Source organism: Salminus brasiliensis, chromosome 1 (assembly GCF_030463535.1).
Source record: "Salminus brasiliensis chromosome 1, fSalBra1.hap2, whole genome shotgun sequence".
Taxonomy (NCBI): Eukaryota; Metazoa; Chordata; class Actinopteri; order Characiformes; family Bryconidae; genus Salminus; species Salminus brasiliensis.
The window spans coordinates 98,156,145-98,175,029 of record NC_132878.1 but is presented as its reverse complement, the minus strand read 5'-3'; the positions used below and the strand labels follow the sequence as shown (position 1 = coordinate 98,175,029).

General features: G+C 44.9%; 2 protein-coding genes across 2 annotated transcripts; both read right to left on the bottom strand.

The window, feature by feature from the left end:
- Positions 1 to 8,072: 8,072 nt before the first annotated feature.
- Positions 8,073 to 9,893, bottom strand: LOC140559975 (homocysteine-responsive endoplasmic reticulum-resident ubiquitin-like domain member 2 protein). Its single transcript, XM_072683903.1, has 5 exons — positions 9,799 to 9,893; positions 9,274 to 9,399; positions 8,670 to 9,005; positions 8,442 to 8,544; positions 8,073 to 8,256 (listed from the first exon to the last, which is right to left on the bottom strand). The coding sequence occupies exons 1-5, from the start codon at positions 9,891 to 9,893 to the stop codon at positions 8,092 to 8,094; spliced, it is 825 nt and encodes a 274-aa protein (XP_072540004.1). The 3' UTR covers positions 8,073 to 8,091.
- Positions 9,894 to 10,803: 910 nt separating this feature from the next.
- LOC140559930 (uncharacterized) lies at positions 10,804 to 18,174 on the bottom strand. The gene is made up of 6 exons (XM_072683765.1): positions 18,118 to 18,174; positions 17,023 to 17,103; positions 16,775 to 16,875; positions 11,959 to 12,108; positions 11,692 to 11,819; positions 10,804 to 11,589 (listed from the first exon to the last, which is right to left on the bottom strand). The coding sequence occupies exons 1-6, from the start codon at positions 18,172 to 18,174 to the stop codon at positions 11,027 to 11,029; spliced, it is 1,080 nt and encodes a 359-aa protein (XP_072539866.1). The 3' UTR covers positions 10,804 to 11,026.
- Positions 18,175 to 18,885: the final 711 nt, after the last annotated feature.

Below are 18,885 nucleotides of genomic sequence, written 5' to 3'. Positions count from 1 at the left end.
GTTGACACAGCCTCGTCGCTAACATGGTGTTAAGAACCGCTGAGTTACTATATTAGCTCAAGATACACCATATGGACAAAAGTATTGGGACACCTGTTCATTCATTGGATTATAAAGAGTTTATGATGCTTTTGTTGGAGTATCTGTTTCTGTTGTCCAGTGAAGAAGGCTTTCCATGAGTGCAAAGTATCTGAATCCATTCATTAGAAGGGGTGTCCACAAACATTTAGACATATACTATGTGTACATCTCCAGTGAGTTTTTACACACCACTGTTGAAAACAAATAATAAAAAAGCCAGACTGGAATTTGTCAAACTACATGTTGACAAGACCCAAAGCTTTTGGGAGAATGTCCCATGGACAGATGAGACAAAAATGGAATTTTTCACCAAGGCACATCAGCTCTATGTTCACAGATGGAAAAATGAAGCATATCAAGAAAAGAACACTGTCCCTACTGTGAAACACGGAGGAGGCTCTGTTATGTTCTGGGGCTGCTTTGCTGCATCTGGCACAGGGTGTCTTGAATCTGTGCAGGGTACAATGGAATCTCAAGACTATCAAGGGTTTCTAGAGAGAAATGTGCTGCCCAGTGTCAGAAAGCTTGGTCTCAGTCACAGGTCATGGGTCTTGCAACAGGATAATGACCCAAAACACACAGCTAAAAACACCCATGAATGGCTAAGAGACATTGGACTATTCTGAAGTGGTCTTCTATGAGCCCTGACCTAAATCCTATTTAGCATCTTTGGAAGGAGCTGAAACATGCCATCTGGAAAAGGCACCCTTCAAACCTGAGACAACTGGAGCAGTGAGCTCATGAGGAGTGGGCCAAAATACCTGCTGAGAGGAGTAGAAGTCTCATTGACAGTTACAGGAATCGATTGATTGCAGTGATTGCCTCAAAAGTTTGTGCAACAACATATTAAGTTAAGGGTACCATCATTTTTGTCCTGACCTGTTTAATTAGTTTATTTTTTAAATAATTCTGTTTTAGCATGGTTGAAAAGCAATGTCTGACTTTCATTGGTTAATTTTCATAGCATTTTTTATTAATTATTACTTTTGTCAGATTTAAGTCATTTCTGTGACCATTGTGGGTTGTTCGTTAACCGGTGGGGTACCAACAATTTTGTCCACATGTGTATGCTTAACAGGGAAGATAGATATTGTTAGCTATAACTAATTAACTAGTAACAGAAAGCTAACTAGACAGCTCAGGTTCATTTACCACTGCACTGCGTCTGTGGGATCAGGAGTCAATCCGCAAGCATGTGTAGCATCCTGTGATGTAGGGTCCAGGAACATCCTGATATGACACAGTAACTGAGGGGGTCTCTGCATTCTGAGGAGAAACAAAGAAAAAGAAAAATCAAATTTCTACACTAACCCATTCCTTATACAGATCAGCCACAACAGGCTTGGTTCTCCTTTCTAGGATTTAGTTTAATACCACAACAACAACAAAAAAACAAAACAATAAATAAATGTATTTATTTATTTGACTCCGCCGAGTACAGCTGTTTTGGACACCATTTCCCAGAATTCTCTGGGAGACTCTATGAGTTATAATATGACTCCTACCAGCAACCCACTCTCTCAGTCACCTGAATTCTAATCTGTAGATGTCCCCCCATAATGCCCCGTCTGTCTTCCAGGCCTTCATAAATGATGTTTTTGAGGGATATGTTAGGTCGTTTCGTCATTGCATATATTGATATTATTCAGATTTTCTCTCCAGATAAAGAAACTCACATCCGTCAAGTGTTAGTAAGTCTTCCTGAGAACCGGTCATTTGCCAAGGGAGAAAAATGTGAATATCACATTGACTGTCTCCTTTTTGGGTTGCGTCATCAGCCCTAGGGGTGTGGTTATGGACGACAGGAAAGTAGCTGCTGTGGTTAACTGGCCTAAACCTACTACAGTCAGAACTGCAGTAATTAGGTTTTACAACCTTTTATAGATTTATTAGAAAATACAGCTTGGTGGCCGACCCCCTCGCAGCTCTCCTTAAAGGTTACGCCAAAAGCTCCTATGGACTGCCCAGGCTGACTCAGCCTTCCCAGAAATTATAGATTGGTTCATGTCAGCTCCCCTCTTAAAACACCCCAACCCAGCGGAGTTGTGTGTCGTAGAGGACGAAAAATTGACCAATGTAATCTAACACCTCCATCTGAACAGTGTCCTCCTGACAAAAAGTTCATCCCATCATCCTGTAGAGATAGGCTAATCACCTGGGCCCATTCCTCTCAGACATCTGGTCAGCCTGGGGAGATGCGGACATTTCATTTGTTAGCAAGTAAATAATGCGGATATAAACCGTTCTGTTCTGAAACTTCTGCCTCTCTCAGTACCCTCGCGTCCCTGGTCCCACCTAGCGGTTGATTTCCTCAGAGTTACCTGAATTGTGAGGCTATACTGTTATTCTAACTGTAGTTAACAGATTCTCAAAAGGCATTTGATCATCACCTTTCCCACAACTACCCACAGCATTTCAACTACAGAAGCCTTGTTTCAACATGTTTTTCATTTTTGGTATCTAAGAGGATGTGTCAGATAGAGGTGCTCAATTCACCTCTCAAGTGTGGAGAGCATTTCTGGAGAGGTTATTTTATGTTGTTGATTTCTTGTCTTTTTTCTAATTACTGATTCTGTAAAGCTGCTTTGTGACAACACCAGTAATTAAAAGCTATACAAATACATTAGATTTGAACACAAACAGATAACTTGATTAGAACAAGAAGAGCTTTGACCTAATATAAAATCAGCACTGGTGTATAACCATGAAGCGTCTAGTGATCATTTTATGTCAGTAACAGTAAAATCAACCCAGCACTACTTGTAGATGGTCTCAGCCGTCAGATGACTGGAGATTGCTGTACACACAGTGTTTGTGTCTGATGTCGGATACATGTGTAGACCTATTATGCTGCTCTTATCAGATCCAGAGAAATCAGAATCTTGTGTCTTGATGATGGATTAGGTAGTTCCTGTTCCACCGTATTCAGAATTCTGATATTGACGTGTCAATCAGTATCAGTTCTCGTGACATCCATAGTACAGGTAAATGTAGGTGGAAGTAAAGGTGTAGTGGACTCACGGTGGCACTGTGATCAGAGGTCACGGAGGGGCTGTGAGGTCGCTGCTGTCAGCAGACGGAGTGGTGCACACACCAAGTGTACCATGTAATACACCTCCTGCTGCGAGATCAAGACGAAAAGGCAGTCAATGCTAACGGCTTTTCAACCAAAAGCACTACACCAGAGGTCTTCAAATTAGAGCTTGTGGCATAGAGCTTACATTGAAACCTCAATCCATCTTTTACACAATCTGGTTCATTTAGTAGACTACCAGAACCTGGATTCTAGTTCCAGAATTGAGGAGCTCAGCCTCATATTATTATTATTATTATTATTATTATTTTGAAATAATTATATGCCACTGATATAATGATAGTATAACAACATAATAATGCAATGACACCCTTATAAAGATTATTTAAAGGTCTAATTAAGGATGCACCAATCCTGCTTTTTCAGTTCTAATACTGATACATATCTTTGTGTATCGGTCGATACCCAATATCATTCTGATAGCATTGCTAAATTATTAAATCATATATATCTCACCATGTGGGAGAAAGACTTAAGCATCAGAATTGAAAATTAAAATGAAAATTTTCTGTACTAACTTTGTAAAACAAAATATAACAATTTAACACAATGTACAAAATGACTGAGAGAGTCTGACTGGACGCTGTTACTGGGAGGCTGAGTTATAAAACCATCAGCAGGAAAGGAAGGAGATCAGACTGCTGGTTTGGACGAAATGAAGAGTTCTGGAGTCTGATCTGCTCTGATGAAGGTTTCTCTTTTTTATCAAAATAAGAACAGAACTGATCTCCCTCCTCCTTCCTCCAGCTGTAGGAGAGTAGGAGTGTATGTGGACTGTCCGGGCGGCACTGTCCTTTCACAGCGTCTCCTCTGATACACACACACTCACACACTTACACACACTCACACACTTACACACACTCAACACCACATTCACTCAACCCCTCAGGTCGGCTCTAGTTTGCGGTTCATGTTCAGACGAGGTTCTCCGATCTCCTCTAGAGGCAAGCGAGGTACATTCACTTCCATTTTGGTTCCAAGACGACCTACGTTCAGGGTAGCACGCTGCAAAGTCAGCTACTCCTCTTTTGTTTACAGAGCGCCGCTCTACCCTTACTTTGATTATCCCCCCAACAGCAACTCACTCTGCAGAGTGTGTCTGAGACTGTTGGTTACCTGGCGCAGCAACAGGTGGACCAACAGCACCAGGTCATCCAGCTAGTGGGTGGCGTCCAAAGGGAGCTAGTATAAGCTCTGTTGGAGCCCACTAGCTCTCCCAGCCCAGTCATTACATTCCCTAGTTCGTATCTTCTTGGTCTTGTTGCAGTGCTTGGTCTGACCAGGCGTAGATTGCCTTCTTAGTCTCCTGTCTCGCAGGTAGAGTGCCCCGAACCCAATGTTCAGGTTGTCCTGCCTCCAGTTTATGCCGATATGCAGGCCGCATCATGTGTACAGCCTGGTACGCATCAGGGAGAGGGATAAATTGAAGATGGCTTTATGACCACTAGGGGGCATTACCAGTACCAGGTCATGCCACATGGGTTGGCCAACACCCCCTCCGTCTTCCAGGCCTTTATAAATGATGTCCTTAAGGACTTTCTCAAAGGCTTAGTAGTGGTCTTTTTGGATGACATTTTGGTCTACTCCCCCAACCTGCCCATGCATGTGCGCCAGGTTCGCCTGGTCCTGTCAAGGCCTAGGGCCCACCAGCTCTTCACAAAGCTAGAAAAGTGTATGTTTTAGGTATCTGAGATCCCTTTTCTAGGCTATATCAATAGCAAGTGGGGGATTGAGATGGACCAAACCAAGGTCCAGGCGGTCTTAGACTGGTTGTCTCCTGGCTCCGTTAAGGAGGTCTAGCGTTTTCAGGGATTTGTTTCAGGATTTTAGCAGTTTAGCAGCACCCATCATGTCATTGCACATCACGTGGCACTGAAGTGCGCATTTATTTCAGCCCCGTGCCACCCCGACCCCCTGAGGGTTTTCATTGTTGAGGTGGATACATCCAATACTGGGGTGGGGGGGTGTTCTCTCTCAGCATCACGGGGAGAGTGACAGGCTCCACCCGGTAGCCTTCTACTCAAAGAAGCTCACTGGGGCCAAACGCAATTACGGGGTGGAGGATCGGGAGCTCCTTGCCGTGAAGATGGCATTAAGTGAGTGGCGTCATTGGCTAGAGGACGCTGCTTACCCATTCACCGATCACAAGAATCTGGAATACCTGTGTCAGTCAAGATGTCTGAACCCCCGGCAACCTAGGTGGTCCCTATTCTTTGCCAGGTCCCAATTCTTCATTGTGTATCGGCCGGGCTCACGTAATCCACCAGTCGATGGATGAGTGAGAGTCCATTCCAATGCCAATCCTACCATCAGGGGTAACCATTGTGGCAATCCAGTGGGACCTGGATACAGAGATCGCCCAAGCTCTGACGTGCACCACCGTGCCCCCCTCTTGCTCCCCAGACAGGCTTAACGTCCCAGCAACGTGAAAGGAGAAACTCATTTCCTGGGCCCATGCATCTCCATCTTCTGGTCACCCAGGTGAGGCCCACATGCACCATCTGCTCACATCCAAGTATTGATGGGAAAGGATGTGGGCAGAGATCCTACAGGTGGTAGCATTATGTAGTGAGTTTGCTCAGTGTAAGACCCTAGAACGCTTCCATCAGGGAAGCTCATGCCGCTACCTATACCAGAGCGCCTGTGGTCTCACCTAGTGATAGAATTTGTGACCGACCTGCCCAAGTCAGAGGGGAACACGGTGGTGATGACGGTGATAGATTGGTTCTCTTGGGAGGTCCGGTTCATACCATACCATTGATTCATGTTCTTTTGTGTTGATTCATTGTTCATGGTTTTGTTCATGTGTTGCACTTGGGACTAGGAGTACTTAAGCCTTTACCCTCTTTGTTCACTGCCGTGAATTGACTCCGTTCGAATCCCTGGGACACTCAGAGATTCCACACGCATTGCCAGTGTGTTCAGGTCAGCTCAAGTTTACGGTTCATGTTCAGGCGAGATTTTCCGACTTCAAACTATACCCATTAAGCACAGCTTTCTTTATTTTAAATAAGAAAAACATTATAATGAAGTACAATATTTTGTATTAGTGATTAATATTCCATTTTAACAACATTTATGCTGCTGGAATCATTGTGTTGTGCTCTGAAAATGTCTCAGTATAGATTTTGATGAGCTTAATTGATTTTGGTGAGCTTGGTGAGGTACTCTAACCCTATATGTTATTAGTAGTAGTAGCATAAAATACATAAGTACTGCATAAAATAAAAGGAAAAGTCGAATTTAGGCCTTTTAATATAAATTTTATTACCTGTAAGACTTTTAAAGGGTCTGTGGGAACCCTTGATTAATCACTGCACCGCTTTAACAAAGCACTCGGAGGCGCTACACTTCCACCACACTATGAATCCAGTGTATCTTCAGTGAGATGCTCATATTCATATCTGTGATCATCATTCCTCTTTATTTACACTCAGTGAAAATGGAGAAGGGTCTTACTGAAGCAGTTATGTGGTTTGGATTTGTCTTCTTCCATCATTTAGAAACAAAAACAGAGACGAGTCTCAGTGTAAAAGGAAGATAAATCCAGACGCAGAAGCTTTAACCGCGGCGTCCTGCTGGAGTTTACTGTGAGTTCTGCAGGTGTTTGTCCCTTTATTCTGGTCTGCTGGGAGGTTGGAGCAGACAGATGTCCACAAAGCTGCATTTACTCCGTGACCACAGTTGCACATATTATTCAGAAACTTAAAATCCATGGGACTGTAGCAGCAGGAGGCCACAGTAGGAAAATTGATGACAAATCAAAGAGATGGATAATATGAATGGTAACAAAAGAGCCCAGAAAAACTTTCAAAGAGATTAAAGGTGAACTTCAAGCTCAAGGAACATCAGTGTCAGATCGCACCATTCATTGTTGTTTGAGCCAAAGTGGACTTCATGGGAGACGACCAAGGAGGAAACCATTGTTGAAAACAAATCATAAAAAAGCCAGACTGAAATTTGCCTACATGTCAACTACATGTTGACAAGCCCCAAAGCTTCTGGGAGAATGTCCTATGGACAGATGGAACTTTTTGCCAAGGCACATCAGCTCTATGTTCACAGAAGAAAAAATGAAGCATATCAAGAAAAGAACACTGTCCCTACTGTGAAACATGCAGGAGGCTCTGCTATGTTCTGGGGCTGCTTTGCTGCATCTGGCACAGGGTGTCTTGAATCTGTGCAGGGTACAATGAAATCTTAAGACTATCAAGGGGTTCTAGAGAGAAATGTGCTCTAGTGTAAGAAAGCTTGGTCTCAGTCGCAGGTCATGTGTCTTGCAACAGGATAAAGACCCAAAACACACAACTAAAAGCACCCAAGAATGGCTAAGAGGAAAACATTGGACTATTCTGAAGTGGCCTTCTATGAGCCCTGACCTAAATTCTATTGAGCATCTTTGGAAAGAGTTGAAACATGCCGTCTTGTGGTCATGAACGCCGTCTTCCACTCGTCCCCCTCCCTGATACATACTAAGTTATACACGTTGCGCAGATCTAACTTAAAAGATCTAAAATCCGGGCTCCCCATAGCTGTTCGAGGGCAGACAGGACTAACGGCATGGGGTAGGGATATTTCTTAGTGACTGCATTGAGAGCTCTGTAATTGATGCACGGCCTTAACCCCCCTCCCTTCTTCTGGATTAAAAAGAACCCTGAAGCCACCGGAGACTTGGACAACAGGGATGACAGGAATGTATACTGAGCCTAATTTTGACTTGTTTTAAGGACATTACATCAAAGTTGGATCAGCCTGTAGTGTGTTTTTCCACTTTAATTTAATTTTGTGTGACTCCAAATCCAGACCTCCATTGGTTAATAAATTTGATTTCCATTGATGATTTTTGTGTGATTTTGTTGTCAGCACATTCTATTCGTTTCTGTTCGTTCGTGTGTTTGTTTATCTGGCCTGTCGGTTTAGTTGGCGGTGCGAGGCGGACCCTCGGGCACTAAAGAGGTGAAGAAAGTGCTGATGAATGACCATGTCGCTGTCAGAAAGCCCGTTCTGGCCAGAGCATCCTCAGGGCCTTCCTCCCTACTCTCACCATCGTCATCCTCAATCCCTTCATCCATGATCCGCTCCTGCAGGAGAGAGAGATTAGGACTAGAATCAGTATTAAGAACAGTACTAAGTACATAAACACTGTATTAGGGCTACAAATAAACTACATTGTTCATCAGTCTACGAATTCACTGTGAAGATCCTGAGGAGACCTCTGGGGTAGCAGTACAGTACAGTAGGGGGCGCTATACTGTACATGTGTTACCATTTCCTGCATGTCTTTGTTTCTCTCAGCTTCATCCTGCGGGCCTTCTGCTGCTACTGGGTTCTGCAGCTCCGCTCTGAATGGAAACCAGCCAGCCTGGTGCCTAGCACACACACACACACACACACACACACACACACACACACACACACTCAATAAGAAGAACGAGCAGAAAGTAAAGGATGGTCTCTCAGCTGTACTGATCCAGGATGCTCTGACTGAACTCACAGGTAGACGAGCAGCATGGCGCAGATCACCATGACAAAGCGGCTGAAGGAGGAGTAGAAGTAGACGATGCTGAGCAGAATAGCAGCACGCGAGACTGTGTACAGCCAGTCCAGCCAATCATGGTTCAGCTCATCCTCGTTCAGCATAGCCCCACCCTGAGCGTTCATCTGCAGGTTCTGATTAGCTGGCTGCTCCTCTGGGACGGGATTGGGGGCAGGGTTTGGCCCCATGGGGGCTGCGGGTTCATTTGGCGGAGGTGGAACCGCGGTGGGGCGTGGACTAGGAGGAGGAGGCGGGGGCTCTGAGGGGGCCTGGGAAGCAGCCATCGCAGCTTGACTGGAGAGGAAGTGAACAGGAAGGTTTAGAAATTAGACTCAGTTATTAGTGTGTGATAAAGACACACTTAAAGTCTTTCAGTGTCTTAAACTAATGTGTTACAGGATTATAGAATAACAAGAGTTTAATGAACTTAATAGAAGGATTGTCTCCATTTAGGTCAGTCTATTTCCCAAACCCTCTGCACCACCCATCTCAAACCATGTTCCGCCTCTCTCTGGACAGTTCTGTCCTAGTTTAGGAACAACTGGCCCAGTAAATGACTTACTATTGCATATAGTACTTGCAGGCATACATCTGCTGCCACCACAGCATCTGCATAGGTGTGTATACAGGGTGTGCTGGGAGTCCAGCAGAAGGAGCTGCCAGTGTGGAGAACAGCATTCCCTGAGGCCTAAGACACAAAAACCCACAAACAAACTTATGCATACACACACACACACACACACACACACACACACTACAAAAATCACCTGTTTCAACACTGTTTTTAACTGTTTTTATGCTCTCTGTCCAGGTTTAATGAGTTTACTTTTTAAAATAATTCTGTTAAGGCATGGTAGAAAAGCAATGTCTGACTTTCACTGGTTAATCTTCATAGCATTTTTATTTCTTATTACTTTTATCAGATTCAAGTTATTTCTGTGACCATTGTGGGTTTTAACTTTCATTAACTGGTGGGGTACCAACAATTTTGTCCACGTGTGTATGCTTAACAGGGAGGATAGATATTGTTAGCTATAACTATTTAATTAGTAACAGAAAGCTAACTAGACAGCTCTGATTCCTTTACCACTGCACTGCATCTGTGGGGTCAGGAGTCAATCCGGGAGCATGTGTAGGACCCCAGCATGATCTAGACCTTTTTTGGTCTGAGGCTGAGATCATGTCCTGGTCCCCGTATTGTTATAAGAATTGTCTCTCTCTACCCACCTTTAAGATCATCCTGTAGAGACAGGCTAATTACCTGGGCCCATTCTTCTCTGACATCTGGTCACCCTGGGGAGACGCAGACATTTCATTTGTTAGCGAATAAATAACGCAGATATAAATCCTTCTGTTGTACCCAGTGTAAACCCCTCGTACTCTGCATCCTGGGAAACTCCTGCCTCTCTCAGTGCACTTGTGTCTCTGTTCCCACCTAGCGGTTGATTTCCTCAGAGTTACCTTATTACCTTAGAAGCCTTATTTCAACATGTTTTTCATATTCTCAGAATCAGAATCAGACTTTATTGGCCAAGTATGCTAATAACCACTAGGGGAGAACCGACCCGACTTTCAGTGCCGTTTTGCTTCTCACTTAGTGAAGGTGAGGACAACCTCCCCCGTTTGTTGTTTTTAAACTCATCGTCGTCCTGGTCGTTGTGACTGGTCAGCAGTGCTCTGACCCAGGTACGTCGCAGTCGATGCAGGGTTAGAGAACCTATTAATCTCACCACAATCTACACTGAGACATTTTTAGAGCACAGCACAATGATTCCAGCAGCAGAAATGATGTTAAAATGGAATATTAATCTCTCATACAGAAATATTTCACTTCATTATAATGTTTTTCTCTTTTAAAATAAAGAATGACATCTCTAAAAGCAGAAAGTCAGGCTGTGCTTAATGGGTACATGTTGTAGACTTTAAACTCGACCCTGTCCCAAATAAGCTCACACTGATTAAAATTAGTTGTTTATTAAGAATAAAAACATTTAGAAATTATTCAAAGAGACAATAAGGATCAGCAAAACCACTAAAATTAAGAAACTGAGTCATTAAAATAAATGATTTCATTATTTTTTATATATTTATTAACATAAATGATCCAGGTTCTACATCAAACTGTACATTTCTTTAATATAAACAAACAATATTGATAAGATCTATAAAATGATACTTTTTGTTGTTGATGTCAGACTGATTTCTCACTGTTCTTTAGAGAACTGAACCCTTTAGACAATGAGGAAGAAGCAGTCACTCAATCTCACACACACACACACACACACACACACACTCACACACACACACACACAGGGTTATTCTATCTTACACAGACTCACTGAGGAGCCATACTGATAAAACTCAATCCCTGCATAGAGGGGTTGAGTGAATGTGGTGTTGAGTGTGTGTAAGTGTGTGAGTGTGTGTGAGTTTGTGAGTGTGTGTGTATCAGAGGAGACGCTGTAGAAGGACAGAGTGCCGGCCGGACAGTCCACATACACTCCTACTCTCCTACAGCTGGAGGGAGGAGGAGGGAGATCAGTTCTGTTATTATTGTGATAAACAGAGAAACCTTCATCAGAGCAGATCGGACTCCAGGACTCTTTATTCCCTCCAAACCAGCAGTCTGATCTCCTTCCTTTCCTGCTGATGGTTTTATAAGTCAGAGCTACAACAACTCTCTTCCCGCTCCACTCAGCCTCCCAGTAACAGCGTCCAGTCAGACTCTCTCTACTCATCACCTGCTGATACACATCAAACCTCTCTGGATGATCAGGATACGACTGCAGCTTCTCTCCACACACCACCTTTCTGTTCCCCTCACTCAGAGAGAGACGTGTGTGTGCTGTGTTTGGGTCCAGTGTGAGATCACAGCCGTTTGAACACAAGAAGAGACATTAGAGGAGGAACACTGCACTGATAGAGTGTGTGTGTGTGTGTGTGTGTGTGTGTGTGTGTGTGTGTGTGTGTGTGAACTTACATTTCTTTAGTCCAGGTTTGATTCTGATCGTCCCTCCATGTTTCACTCTAAACACACACACACACACACACACACATATACACACACACACACACAGATCAGGACAGTATCTCTCTCTCTCTCTCTCTCTCAGTTCAGTTTAATTGGCTTCATTTAATAAATTGTACATTACAGTTGTTGAGAGTAACAGAATGAAAACTACTGTTACTGCTATTAAAATAATAAATAATAATAAAAATAATTTGGTCGGTTTTGGTCAGGATGTACTTGAGGTGCTCTGGGTCAGTGCTACTGGGCTGTATGAGAGCCTTCCTGACCCTTCGAAGTCTGCAGAAGTTCAACCTGGTGGCGATGGTGGTTCTGGCAGTGGCATTCACAGTGGACAGGAACATGTGGTAGAACCTGCGGTAAGCTGGACTGCTTTCAGGACACTTGGGCTATGTAATGAGGAGCTAAAGCAGATTTACTCCTTGGTGAATCTGATCAAATGATAAAAAGTAATAAAATCATTTTGGCTGATGTTCTGTGGCCGAGTTAGTTTGTATCGTAAACGCAGGTGAAATGAGGGAATAACGTCCTCACCACTAGCGGCTATTTATAAGACACTGTGTAGAAGACACAGACTGGATGAGGAAAGAAGCCTAGGTCAGTACTTTTATGTCTTCCATCCTGAACTAAATAGTCTTAAATGTGAGAACACTTTTTAAAACCACCATTCACCAACAAAACCAGTCAGTCAGCGGCAGCTTTCTAATTTCATTATTATACTATTACTGTTCGTGGGGTATGTAGTAGGCTAGGCCAAGGCTGAGCTACTTTGTCTGGGGCAGGTTTATGTAGTCTAGGTGGATAAAGACAATGTAGGCTACAATGAAACAAACAGACACACCCAATAGGATGAAGCTGCTTTAAGCTTCATTACTGTGATGGAGTGGTGGAGGGTACATTTTTATAGTGTTAATAAATGACACTTTCTGGAAGTATTTACTGTGTCCACTCTCACTGAGTCCCGTTAACTCATTGCATGGCTGCCCCTGGTGCCAGCTGATTAATGTTACTCTTGGTCAGGCTGAACGGGCAGTGTACATCAGCCACAAGAACCATGTGGAGCGGTAAGCTGACTGTGACGCTGTTCAGATCCTCTCTAGACTGGTAAAGTCCAGGGTTTTGATGGAGTTTAATTATTATAAGTGTGTGTCTGATCTGGAGACTTTTAAAGTGGTGTGGTGCTGTGGGGAGGCGGGGTGCTCGGTGTTGGATGGTGAGTCTGTTTTACACCTGAATTTTATTCATTTAAAAAAGTGTTTTATGACAAGGTTGTGGGTTTGATACCCAGGCTTGGCAAGCTGCCACTGTTGGGCCCTTTAGCAAGGCCCTTCACCCTCTCTGCTCCCCTGTCGCTGCAGCAATGGCTACCCGCCGCTCTGTGTGTGTGTGTGCTCACGGTCCACTGTGTGTGTTTCACCGGTGTGTATTTGTGTGTGTGTGTGTGTGTGTGTGTTCACTGCACGGATGGGATAAAAGCCAAATTCTATCTGTGTCCATCACAAATGGTAAATATGTTTGTCTTGTCTTGGGGGTCTAGAGGAGAGGTTGAGTCTGGTGGGGCGGGAGAGGGCATGTTAGCTTCTAGGGCTGATGCCATAGAGGAGACTACTGTTTTAGATAGGTGCAGGCTGAGGTGATGGTGCAGGCTGAGGTGGGGGTGCAGTAGCTGAGTCTGTTGGTGAGGACAGCACCGTTAGTCAGGAGAGTTCTGAACCCTGGTCCTACTGAAACTGTGGCTGCTGCTGGTCAGGGTGAGGAAGCTGCTGCTGCTAGTTTGGTGGAGGGAGAGGGTATGGATACTGATGCCGTAGCTGAATAAACGCTCTTTAGGGTGCCGGGAAAAAGAAAACTGAAGAGGACTAGGACTGGGAAAAGAACTGGGAGGACACAGGGAGCTCCCAGGGGTGAAAAACACAGAGAAGCACTTGGAGATGATTCTGGTACTTTGGAGGAGTCTGACAGTGACATGTCAGAGTTAGGAAGTCAGCCGAGTTCTTGTGCTGCTTACTCCTTTGATCAGATCAAACTGTTCCTCAGCAAAACTAAGAATGTGAAAGGAGTCATGGTTGATGACCACTTTCCTGACCCCAAATCATTTATACAATCGACCTTTTCTGTCTCCTCTTATTCAGAGAGCAGTTTGTGTTCATTGTGATCATAGAAACAATCAAACACACACACACACACACACACACACCACTGAACAGAGAGATTATTATTATTGTTATTATTATTATTATTATTATTATTATGCAGTAATAAATACAGTTGCTGGTGATTATCTGGCTGATAATTACTACAATATTAAGCAGTAAAAACAGTAAATTCAGTTTTCAGTCTATTTGCCTCTAGAAGCACATGCAGAAATACACTCCTGCAGCTGATTCATAAAAATTGTTGCTAAAACACAAAAATCACTGTTTGCCTCGTCACTTCTGGTAGAAAACCATCCTGTGCTATTTTACATTCACTATATGGACAAAAGTATTGGGACACCTGCTCATTTATTGTCTCTTCTGAAATCAAGGGTATTAAAATAGTTTATCCTGCTTTTGTTGGAGTAACTGTCTCTACTGTACAGGAAGGCTTTCTACTAGATTGTGGAGCATTGCTGTGAGGATTTTATTGCACTCAGTGATAAGTGTCAGTGAGGTTAAGATGTTGGATGATCACCAACCCACCTCCATTCCCAACTCTCCAAACTATACCACAATTCTTGGTTGGAGTACCATCATTCCAGAGGACACTTGGCATTAGGCATGGTGTCAAAGATTTTATGTTGATCTGTGTCATGCCTGGTCAGGCGTGGCAGTGAAAAACCAGTAAACACTTGCAGGGAATGGACGATGCAAAACTTTAATAAGCACAGGTAGGGCAACAGAAGGTCGGGAAAAACCACTGAGCCTAGCTCAGGAGGGGACAGGGGCACAAGAACAGAAACAGAAAGCCCACATGCTGATCTATTTTACTATCACCAACATGGACATGCAGCTCACCCACTACTCAGGAGCAGATTATAATGAGTTAAAGGAGACTAAGAAAAAGCCTCTGATTGGATCACAGATGAGCTGTTAGGTCAGACTGGGTTCATTAATCACTATAAAAACAGTTTTCATTTCAGAATGTATTGTGAGGTCAGAGTGAGTAATCATACATATCACCACACAGTGAATGTTCAGTAGAGTCCAAAGGTTCTGATTAATGTGTTTATGAGGAAGAAAGACCTCATCAGAAATCTTTCTAGACAATCTAAAGATGACTGCAGACGTTAGAGAGTTGGTCTTTGTTCAGTTAGTGAACTCTGACCTTCACTAGAAACCTCATCTTGTATATTGATATAAAAACATCTTAGTAAAGCTCTAAATCTCACATCTTCACATTTATCATTTCAGAATGAACTGACAGAAACACTGACCTGAGAATCTGCAGTTTACAGTGTGAACTCTTCAGTCCAGCAGAGAGCAGCTCCACTCCTGAATCCTGCAGGTCATTGTTACTGAGGTCCAGCTCTTTCAGGGAGGAGTTTTCCAGCTTTAAAACTGATCCCAGAGCTTCACACGTCTTTACTCCAAGATTACATGAAGCCAGTCTGAAAAATTAAGAATGAACAGATTTTACAATAAACTGAAAGAGAGGGATTTAAATGGACAGATAAAGAATAGAGAACAGAATTAAACTGATGACAAGTCTTTGCAAACTCTGCCCTTTAGGACTTCCCTCCAACATGTTCCCTCTGTCCGGATCAGCTCCACATAACGTAGTGTGGACTGGCGTCATGTTGCAGCGCGATTCGGCTTTTACCCTGGAACCTATGACTCCCTGTGGGACTCATGCTGTGTCCTCTCCTCTCTCCTCAGTCTCCTCCCAAATTATCATATCAAGTCAAGTCAAGTCAAGTCAAGTGGGCTTTTATTGTCATTTCACTACATACAGAGTACACATACAGAGTACACAGGACCATGGTGCAACATAGACACAGTGCATACAAAACACAAGTGCAACACAATACAAGTGCAGACAGACAACACAGATAAAGAATAATAAATAATTTAGGGGTAGTGTGCAAATTATGCAGTGTGCAATAAATGATGAGTCCAGTGAGGTAGTAAGGTTATTAGTGCAAAATGCTTCCCATATTGTGTGGGTTCAGTCTCTGGAGTTGAGAAATCTGATTGCTTGGGGGAAGAAGCTATTGCAGAGTCAGGTCGTGTTGGACCGGATGCTGCGGTACCTTCTTCCTGGTGGTAGGAGGGAGAACAGTCTGTGTGAAGGGTGGGTGGCAGTGTAAATGTATGGTCCCTCTATAGAAGAGGGTGAGGATGGGTGGAGGGAGACAGGCCTTTCTCAGCTTCCGGAGGAAGTATAGCTGGTGATCAGGGACCATGTAAGGTTCTCCGCTAAGTGGACAACAAGGAACTTGGTGCTCTTAACGATCTCCACCGAGGACCCATTGATGCTGAGCGGAGAGTGGTAGTGTCTTGTTTTTTCCTGAGGTCAACAACCATTTCCAACAGGTTGTTGACTGTACACCAGTCTGTCAGCTGCTGCACCTCCTCTCTGTATGCTGACTCGTCGCTTTTGCTGATGAGACCCAGCACAGTTCTATCATCCGCAAACTTTATGATGCTGTTAGAACCGTATTTCGCAGCACAGTCATGAGTCAGCAGGGTGAACAGCAGAGGACTCAGTACACTGCCCTGGGATGCCCCAGTGTTCAGTGTGATGGTGCTGGAGATGCTGTCCCCGAACCGGACTAACTGGGGCCTCCCCGTCAGGAAGTCCAGGATCCAGTTGCAAAGGGAGGTGTTGAGGCCCAACAAGCTTAACTTCCTGGTGTGATTCTGTGGTACGATGGTGTTGAATGCTGAACTGAAGTCTATGAACAGCATTCTGACATAGGTATCCTTCTTCTCCAGGTGGGTAAGGGAGAGATGAAGGGTGGTGGTGGTGGCATCATCCATGGAGCGTTTGGGACGCAAACTGCAGGGGGTCCAATGAAGAGAGCAGTTGGGTCTTGATGTTCCTCATAACTAGCCTCTTGAAGCACTTCATGATGATAGACGTGAGAGCAACAGAACGGTAGTCATTGAGGCAGGATACTGTGGACTTCTTCGGCACAGGGAAGATGGTGATAGTCTTGAGACACGTTGAGACAGTTTAGCTGCACAGGGAGACATTGAAGATGTCCGTGAGAACATCCGTCAACTGGTCTGCACACTCTCTGAGCACTCTGTCTGGTCCTGTAGCTTTCCGTGGGTTGACTCTGCACAGAGTTTTCCTTACATCCACTGCAGTCAGGCTCAACTCCTGCTCGTCCGGCTTGGGCGTGGTCTTCCTCACCGACGTGTTGTTTTGTGCCTCAAACTGTGCATAGAAGTCATTCAGGGCATCAGGGAGGAAAGCATCACTGTCACAGGACGGTGGCATTGTCCTGTAGTTTGTGATTTCCTGGATGCCCTGCCACATGCGCCACGTGTCACCGGTGTCCTTGAAGTGGCTGTGGATTCTCTGGGCTTGTTTGCGCTTTGCCTCTCGGATGGCTCGTGACAATTTGGCTCTTGCTTTCCTCAGGGCCACCTTGTCACCCACTCTGAAGGCCGAGTCGCGGGTCCTCAGTAGCACACGCACCTCAGGAGTCATCCACAGCTTCTGGTTTGGGCGTGTGGTGATGGTCTTGGAGACAGTGACATCATCAATACACTTGCTGATGTAGCCAGTGACTGATGCTGTATACTCCTCCAAGTTAACAGAGTTGCCTTCAGTTGCAGCCTCCCTAAACATGTCCCATGCAGTGCACTCAAAACAGTCCTGAAGGGCAGAGATGGCTCCTGCCGGCCAGGTTCTCACCTGCTTCTGAACTGGTCTGGAGCGTCTGATGAGGGGTGTGTAAGCTGGAGTCAGATACACAGACATGTGGTCCGAGAACGCGAGGTGGGGGCGGGGCTCGGCCCGGTTGCATGGTTGAAATCTCCGGCGACAATGAACAGTCCGTCTGGATGTTTGGTCTGCAGATCGCTGATGCCCCCGTGCAGTTCCCACAGTGCCTCCTTAGCATTAGCGCTAGCGCTAGGCAGTATGTATACGGCGGCTATCAGCACGGCGGAGAACTCCCGTACTAAATAAAAAGGTCTGCACTTGACTATGATGAACTCCACCAGCGGAGAGCAGTGCTTAGCGACAGTCACAGCATTGTTACACCATTCCGTGTTGATGTAAACACACACGCCTCCTCCGCGGGTCTTCCCGGACAGAGCCGCGCTCCTATCCGCTCTGAACGAGGCTAGCCCGTCTAGCTGAATGACGCTGTCTGGAATACTGTCGCTATAGCCGGGCGGCTAGGGCTAGCCTTTAGCCTCGCGCGAACCCCGGCTCTCTTACCGCGCTTCCGCTTTCGCTCGCACCGCTTGCGATGACACTTCCGCCGGGCTCCGCCATCAGGAAACGCCTGATGAATTATCAGATAAATATCAGATAAATAAAAGTGCAGTACAGAGAAAGAAGAGTGAGAGAACCTCTGGATAGGATGTTTGTATAGACTGTATTCAGAATGTAGTGTTGTAATGTTCAGCTGTTCATGAGTGTGATGGCGTGTGGGAAGAAGCTTCTCTGTAGTCTGGAGGTCTTGATCCTCAACTGGCTGAAACGCCGACCTGAGGGAAGATTCTGGAACAGGTGATGTCCAGGGTGTGACGGATCACGGACGATGTTCTCTACACGCTTCCTGGTTCTGGCCGTGTGCAGGTCTGGTAGGGAGGGTAACTTCACACTGATGGTTTTCTCTGCAGACCTGATGATGTGCTGCAGTCTGTGGGTGTCGTGTTTGGTGGCTGAGCTGCCCCACACTGTGATGGATGCGGTGAGGACAGATTCTATGGTGGCGGTGTAGAACTGCACCTTCAGCTCTTTGGGCAGGTTGAACTTCCTCAGCTGACGCAGGAAATACAGCCTCTGCTGAGCTCTCTTGATGATGGTGCTGATGTTGCAGGCCCGCTTTTCAAGTCCTTGGATATTATTGTGCCCAGGAACTTGTAGGAGTCCACAGCCATTACAGTACTGTTGAGGATGGTGAGTGCTGGAAGAGTTGGAGGACTTCTCCTGAAGTCCACTCTCATCTCCACTGTCTTGGCTGTATTCAGCTCCAGGTTG

Bases quoted from the DNA above. Each gene is read 5' to 3' on its own strand.
- LOC140559930 (XM_072683765.1), bottom strand. From the start codon at position 18,174: ATGGCGGAGCCCGGCGGAAGTGTCATCGCAAGCGGTGCGAGCGAAAGC. The intron at 17,104-18,117 runs GTAAGAGAGCCG...TTCTATGCACAG, and splicing joins CGAGCGAAAGCGGAAGCGCG to TTTGAGGCACAAAACAACAC. The intron at 12,109-16,774 runs GCTAGTTATGAG...TCCTGAAAGCAG, and splicing joins ATCATGAAGTGCTTCAAGAG to TCCAGCTTACCGCAGGTTCT.
- LOC140559975 (XM_072683903.1), bottom strand. From the start codon at position 9,893: ATGATCTCAGCCTCAGACCAAAAAAGGTCTAGATCATGCTGGGGTCCT. The intron at 9,400-9,798 runs GTAAAGGAATCA...TTTGTGTCTTAG, and splicing joins CCCACAGATGCAGTGCAGTG to GCCTCAGGGAATGCTGTTCT. The intron at 9,006-9,273 runs GTAAGTCATTTA...CTTCCTCTCCAG, and splicing joins TGCAAGTACTATATGCAATA to TCAAGCTGCGATGGCTGCTT.